Source organism: Penaeus vannamei, chromosome 16 (genome assembly GCF_042767895.1).
Source record: "Penaeus vannamei isolate JL-2024 chromosome 16, ASM4276789v1, whole genome shotgun sequence".
Classification (NCBI taxonomy): Eukaryota; Metazoa; Arthropoda; class Malacostraca; order Decapoda; family Penaeidae; genus Penaeus; species Penaeus vannamei.
Genome location: NC_091564.1, coordinates 1,276,973 through 1,284,472, shown reverse-complemented (window position 1 = coordinate 1,284,472; position 7,500 = coordinate 1,276,973). Strand labels below are relative to the sequence as shown.

Genomic DNA, 7,500 nt, shown 5'->3' with positions numbered 1-7,500 from the left:
TTTACCATTGGCAAGTTTCTCCTTAAAATGTCATTAGGAAAGAACTACCATCCCTGCCTCAAAATTAGACAAGATATAATGCTATATTGTAATATGTACTAAACATCCCTTCTTTCTACAACTATGTTAGATGTGTTGGATAACTGGGAAACATTTTTGGAATGATAAAATACAAATAATTTCCTCATAATCATGAGCATTTCTAAATTATATACACTTACTTACATGAAAAAAGGTTTACTATGAAAAATCTAGTCATAAAATTAGGACTTAATATGAAATGTACAATAATTTTTTCCATTATATAAAAGAATATCATGAACATACATTTGAAAGAGTAAAATATGGACATGATGTATTCATTTACAAAGGTAATCCTCAACTACTAGAGAGATAAAGAAAAAGAATCCTTGTTGACATCAACATAGGTTATTGTCGGCTTATCCCAATTTATTTCTTACATTAGGAATTTCATGTCTACCAATGAATCTACTGATGTTCAAACTAGTTTACAACAATAAATTCTCCTCTGAACTATGCAGTTCTATAAAATAATAATGTTTAATCACCTTATGATTGTAATGTCATCTGCACTGCTTGAAGTCATCATACAAACAAAATACTTTACATTGAAATCAACATTGCCATATATAAAAGCAAACCCAGATCATAAACATTATTCCAAGACAAGACATCTGTAAAATCTATAGACAAGCAGCACTACAATCACATCTGCTATTTCCTTCTCCGATTTCTATAATGACAAAAATGAACATCACAAAGCATCGAGTGCAGTGCCCATCTTCTGCCAAACATATCCAAAAACACTGTTCTATATTCTGTCAGCTAAAATATTGGGAGAACAGTGAAATGTGGGAAATATTTTTCTCAATAGATTAAACACAAATAATTAGGATAACATCAAAACCTAATAAGTTATATTCCATTTTCTAGTCTGACTTTAAAAAAAAAAGTATTTTCAAACCTATATTGTCTTATCAGTTCATCAAATCAATCATCAATATGATATTAATTACAAACATTAAAATCACCAATTTTATGAAAAAAATGAGGCTTTAGTGACAAAAATAAATAGGGTATAATAATAGAATGTCTTTCATCCATTTTTGTTACTGTTATTATTATAATAATTATTATTATCATTACTACATACAGCTATATTTTTCTTCTTTTTTTTGGGGGGGGGGGAGGCAATGAAGTTAATGCATTCTAAGGGAATTCATGTCAAAATGAATGAAAACTCCTTAAAAAAAAATGGGTCAGCCCCTCAAATTCAGGTTTGGCATGTTAAAGGAAACCAAGTTTTTTTCACTTGTCCTTCTTATCATTATTCTATACATTTTAGTTCATTGTAAATTAACAATCAAACATTATTAGGTATGAATAATATTAACACCAATTTCCTGTATTGACTAATATATTGATTATACTGATAAATAATATCAAAATCAATAATAATGAAAAAAAAAAAATGATGGGTGTTGGTGATGACAATAATAACAATAATAATTGAGATGATAATAAAGACCAGTAAAAATCAAGGAACCAGCAAAATTCTTAGGCAGTGCACCTATCCCTCTATTGCAGCATATATTTTACATAAAAAAACAGCTGATTAAGAAATTTTATTTATTAAGTAAATGTCCCATTTTGGTAATGTTGGAGGAACATGAACATTTTTTTCACACCCATATCATCATTATTTTATTAATTTCAGTTGAAAATAAATCAATAATCAAATATAATCATATATGAATAATGTTACCATCAAGTAACTATAGTGATTAATTCATATATAATATATAAACAGCAATTGGTGATTGGTGATGGATGATAAAGGCCAATAAAAAAATGGCAATAAAAAAAAATAATGATAATGATAATAAAACTAATAATGCTAATAATAGTAATATTAATTATTATTAATGATAACAATAATATTATTATCATTATCATTAATAATATTAGCAATATTAATAATAACACTATAATCAATAATGAATAATAATAATGATAATAATAAAAACATTATAATAATAATTATTATTATAAAACAATAATAATTAATAATAATAAATAACAATAAAAATAAACACTAAAAATAGTAGAAACAAAAAAATGCTTGGTAGTGCACCTGTATACCCATTTAGGAATCAAGAGCAAATAAACATATATATTACAGACAAATATATTATTTTCATTACACTAAAAAGATGGAGATCAGGAAATCTTATTTAGCGGCTATCCAAGTTTAGAAATTAAGTTGCTAAAGGCTTCTACGATTTTCAAGATTTTGAAGTTTTAATAAATTAATGGAGCAGGCCATTGCTTCAGTTACATCTATAAATATAATGTGATATAGATGAGGAAATTTGCAGTTTTGATTTCAATTCAAAAGAAAAAGAATTTCAAGTTTGTTTCTGTCACTTTGATTATTTAGCTCCTTGGTTAATTGCATCTATGTAGGGCACAAAAACAATGTAATACATATTCATTATCTAAGAGGAGATACATAAAGAATATTGTACTGGAAATTATAGTTCATGCTGCTAAATAATGGATCTAGTCACTTGGGCCTCCCTTAAGAAACAAAATGAAACTGAACTGATCTTTTGATGACCTTTGACAAAAGACATCTAGAACTATGTTAAACTCATCAAAATCTGTTGTACTTGGAGAGAGAGTGAGAAAGAAAAGGGAGAAAAGGTGGATGGAGGCAGAGAAGGAAGGAAGGAAATAAGGATGGAACAGAAAATTGATCCATCAATTGCCATATGCCTCTTCAACAACTTAGTGTAGGATCGCCGTATCTTTCTTCTGCTGTTCTTAGATGATGCTCATTAATGCCCTGATTTATCTACAACCCTGCTATTTTTAATAATTGTATTTTCCATGATAGTAACAATGCTTCTCTGCAGTATTTAGTATCTTCATTTGTAATCAGCCAATTTTTCCTTTGCTGTGATTAGGAAATGACAGACTGTTCTTTCCTACAATAAGATACACTGCAGGGTAAATGTAAAACAGGCACACAGCAGTTAAAGGGTTAAGGAGAAGAATTAAACAATTCAGGATATAAAAAGAGGGAAACAAAACAAAATGGAAAGGAGAGAGAGAAAAAAATATATATCTATACTGTAACCGCACAAAGGTTTTGCTTTGACTTTAAATAAGCAAGGAAAGAGGTAAACAAGAAATCAGATCTAAAATGGATGTAATAAAGTATACAACAATATTGTTTTAGGAAATCTAATTTCTACTTATCAATATGATGACAATAAGCATATAATGTTCAATGCTACAACTATATTGAAAATATATAAAAATGTGTTTCTGAGTAAAGATTAAAAGGAATTCATTTACAATTGTTTTAGAAATCTTAAGTTGTTCAAACTTTCCCATTTTCTTTTGCAATCACACACCAAAGCCATGTAAGAACATCTAAAATGGTTTCACAAATTACAAATTAACTCACGGTGAGGTATTCTGAGGCTTCAGTTTCATACAATCTTTTATATGTGGCTGTACTTAATACATGAAATTAAAAGTTTTTCTTATGGTTACAGCACCATAAGTCAGCAACCAAACCAAAACTCATTTCTTACTAAAGTGAATTACCATTTGCCCATTTGTGTTTTTTCAAAATCATTATGTAAAGCACCTTATTAAATATTTGTCAGAATTACTTCAATGTGAACTTCTACATCAAGAAGGATTCTAGGAAGCATTATTAAAAATTTTGGCAATAATTTTCTACTTGCTAGTTTTTTTGTTTTTTAACCAAATCCATTTTGGTGTAAAAATTTTATTAATGGATATCAACACTATTTTCTTTTGCCTAAGGAGATTCTCTATAACACCATGAAACTATAAATTTTGTTGAAAGAGAAAATGGTATGAAACAGCTCTTACTACTGATAGCATTTAACTCAAATGCTATGAGTGCACCACTGTCTATGTATCATCTAATACTGTATATTTTAACTGAGAATATAACACACATTATAAATGCAGTCTTCCACTTATATTCTTCATAATTACAGTACGGACAGTGTGTGGACAAAATGCCCATCACTTGAAACACCAGTTGCATATTTGCCATAACAGACAATATAGCACAAAGAGAACCATTTTGACCTACCACTTGTAACCAGTAAGAATGTGACATCATTAATAGCTCAAATTCTAACACTTACAGGAGAGGATTGAAAATAATCTCCCTAACACCTCATAAAATAGCTAAATACCCATAACATTATGTCTGATGATTAAATTGAATCCCAACATAGTATGTCAAATATAGACATTTTTTTACAGTTGAGTATACATAAACCTGTTTTCTTTAACAGTAGCTATATGAAACATTATTAGCATCAAGCATGCTACATCTACCAATGTAAGGTAAAAATATATAAAATGGAGCATAAGCAACTGCCATTTCATGTCTACAAACCAAATTAGCATTTTCCTGAAATTCTTGTAGTTTCCATTAAAGGCTCTCTTCCTAAATGAACACATTTGTTTCTGTGATAGGACTTACATCAGGCAGAGTAAGGCATTCATGTTCACAACTTGTAACCTTATGAGTTCTTTTAAATCTATGTCAAGTCTTTCTTTTGCTTCAGTTTAGTATATCTTTACTTCAGTAACTATTTTTCCAAGTGGGCATATTGTTAACAAATAAAATCTCCAAAACTATACTGTAGTTTTGATGCCAACCCCATGGGGGATATTCTTCATGTAAAAGACTACTTCCTCTTACTCAATTCATACAACAAGTATGTGAACAAATCACTTCTTATCTAAGCACTTTCCCACCATAAGAAGAGAACTTTCTCCTACACTTTTTTCATTAGGAAAAAATATTAGTCACCTTCAGACTTTCAAACTAAAATGCAGAGGTTCATAGTACTTTAAATCAATTTATATGATATTCTTCTAAGATAAATCCTCCTCAAGTTTGGGCCCTGTCATCATGACTAGATGTGTTGGTACTAGTTTGGTTATTTTCTCTTGTCTCAGGCACTGGTAAATTGTTAAAATATTGCGTGGCTGTTAAAGCTGACTCCACACCTATGTTGTACAAAGGGTGCACCATACTCTGTGGAAGACAAAAGAAAAAAATATAAATGAATTATCCCTCACATTAAAAATAAAAGATTAAAAAAAAATATATATATAAAAAAAATGAAGAGATAGAATGGGAAGAGAAGAGGGAGTATAAGGAATTTCTTCCTATGTCTGCCAAATTCCCTCTCTACTCCCCAACCCTGGTTAATTTTACAGAGTTTGGAAAGTCCTTCCTACAAGGCCCTTCCTTACCAATCAAATTATTTATCATCAAATACACAAAGATAAATCTACAATACACATTAAAAATATAAAAGTCAGAAGTAATGATTATACAGATGTGTACAAACATGAAGAATTATGAAATTTCTATCTGATTGCATAGTAATATTAAATAATAGAAGCTTGGAATTTCTGTTGTGACAAACATTTAGCCATTTCAATACCCAATAAAATCTGAGGCACTAAACATATTCATCACATGGATATCAGAAGTAATCCTATCACCTACTTGCTATCATTTACTCCTTAACAGGTAAGAAAGTTTAAAGCTATGTGCACAAGTGAATTGGGATAGAAAGAAGACACTGTAATATAGCGAAGGCAAAATTACCAGACGATAAGATGTTTTTGCCCGGGTAACATTCAAACCCAATTAAGACAAGACAATATTGGGCATAATACACTGATTTTTTAATGTATGGCCATCTCCCTCCCTCTCTCCCTCTTTCTCTCTCTCTTCTTCTCCCTTTCCCCCTCTCTCTCCCTCTCCTTCTAGCAAATTCTATAAAAAAAATAACAGTTACTTGTCTATATCTACGTATGCCTGTGTGCTTGCTGAGTTGCTGTCATTATTTCCTGTTGTCAATAAGGCCATTACTATCAATGTTATAAATGAATATTATCATGTCTAACACACTAACATTACCCCACTGTCCCCTTTTGTCTATCATGAAGCAAGCCATTGCTCCTAAACTACCCCCTGTTTTAGTTGTATTTTTATATTTTCAAATTTTTATGGCTCATATGGCACAGATGCACCCACACACACGCATACACATGCACACACATACTTTGCCTGAGCTTTGCATATATACATATCTTGTCCAGTGATCGAAAAACACCTCAGTCTTCTCCCGCTTCCCTAACCAAGGTCCCAGCCATCATGTTGGTGGCTGTACCTGCATCAGCATTATCATATTTCATAAAACTTTAAAATAGGTATCTTACCAGTTCATTAGATGAATGACCAACAACACATTTTTTGTGTATTGCAGCCGTGGAGAAATGTTGTGCTACTGACATGCCACTTAAAGTGTAGCATGTGTGATAAAAATCAGATGCCCTGCAAGAGAGCGTAACAGTATTGGAGTTATTAAGATCAAATTTTCATATAAAACAAATAATTCTTAACTTCACTCAGGTGAGAAGAAGAGAGAGGGGGAAGGAGGAGGAGGAGGAGGAGGAGGAGGAGGAGGAGGAGGAGGAGGAGGAGGAGGAGAAGAAGAAGAAGAAGAAGAAGAAGAAGAAGAAGAAGAAGAAGAAGAAGAAGAAGAAGAAGAAGAAGAAGAAGAAGAAGAAGAAGAAGAAGAAGAAGAAGAAGAAGGAAGAGGAGAAGGAGGAGAAGAGGGAAGAGGGTGGAGGAGAGATAGGAAGAAGGGAGGAAGTAAGAGGAGGAGGAGAGAGGAGGAAGAGGGACAGGGAGGAGGTAAGAGGAGTGGGAGGAGGGAGAGGGAGAGGGAGGAGGTAAGAAGAGTGGGAGGAGGGAAGAAAGAAGTAGAGTGGGAGGAGAGAGGTGGGAGGAGAAGAGGGAGAAGGGAGGAAGGAGAGGGGAGGAAGAAGAGGAGGATGAAAAGCAGGATGAAGAGGAGGATGAAGAGGAGGAGGAGGAGGAGGAGGAGGAGGAGGAGGAGGAGGAGGAGGAGGAGGAGGAGGAGGAGGAGGAGAAGGAGGAGTATGAGAAGGAAGAGAAGGAAGGAGGAGAAGGAAGGAGGAGGAGAAGGCAGAAAGCAGGAGAAGGAAGGAGGAGGAGAAGGCAGAAAGCAGGAGAAGGGAGGAGGAGGAGGAGGAGGAGGAGGAGGAGGAGGAGGAGGAGGAGGAAGGAGGAGGAAGGAAGGAAGGAAGCAAGAGAAGGAAGGAAGAGAAGTAAGAAGGTAGGAGAAGGGAGGAGGAGGAGAAAAAGAAGATGATGGGGCAAGAGATGGAGAAGAAGAAGCAAAATAGAAAGGAAAAGAAGAAGCAAAAGAGGAAGAAGAAGAAGGAAAAGCAAAAGAAGAAGGAGAAGAAGGAAAAGCAAAGGAAGAAGGAGAAGAAGAAGCAAAAGAAGAAGAAGAAAAAGCAGCAAAAGAGGAAGAAGAGGAAGAAGACATGATAATGAAGATGAAGTAGTAAAGACTTCCTAACTCACTT

The 7,500-nt window shown here is 33.0% G+C and overlaps 1 protein-coding gene across 1 annotated transcript in view; it reads right to left on the bottom strand.

The window, feature by feature from the left end:
* Positions 1-3,221: 3,221 nt before the first annotated feature.
* LOC138864374 (protein farnesyltransferase subunit beta-like) overlaps positions 3,222-7,500 on the bottom strand; it is a gene marked incomplete at its 5' end in the record, with an annotated part of 6,422 nt that continues 2,143 nt past the window's right edge. The window contains 3 exon segments of the mRNA XM_070130996.1: positions 3,222-5,122; positions 6,322-6,436; positions 7,499-7,500. The exon segment at positions 7,499-7,500 is cut by the window's right edge and continues 110 nt beyond it. Coding sequence (XP_069987097.1) covers positions 4,976-5,122; positions 6,322-6,436; positions 7,499-7,500 — 264 coding nt within the window.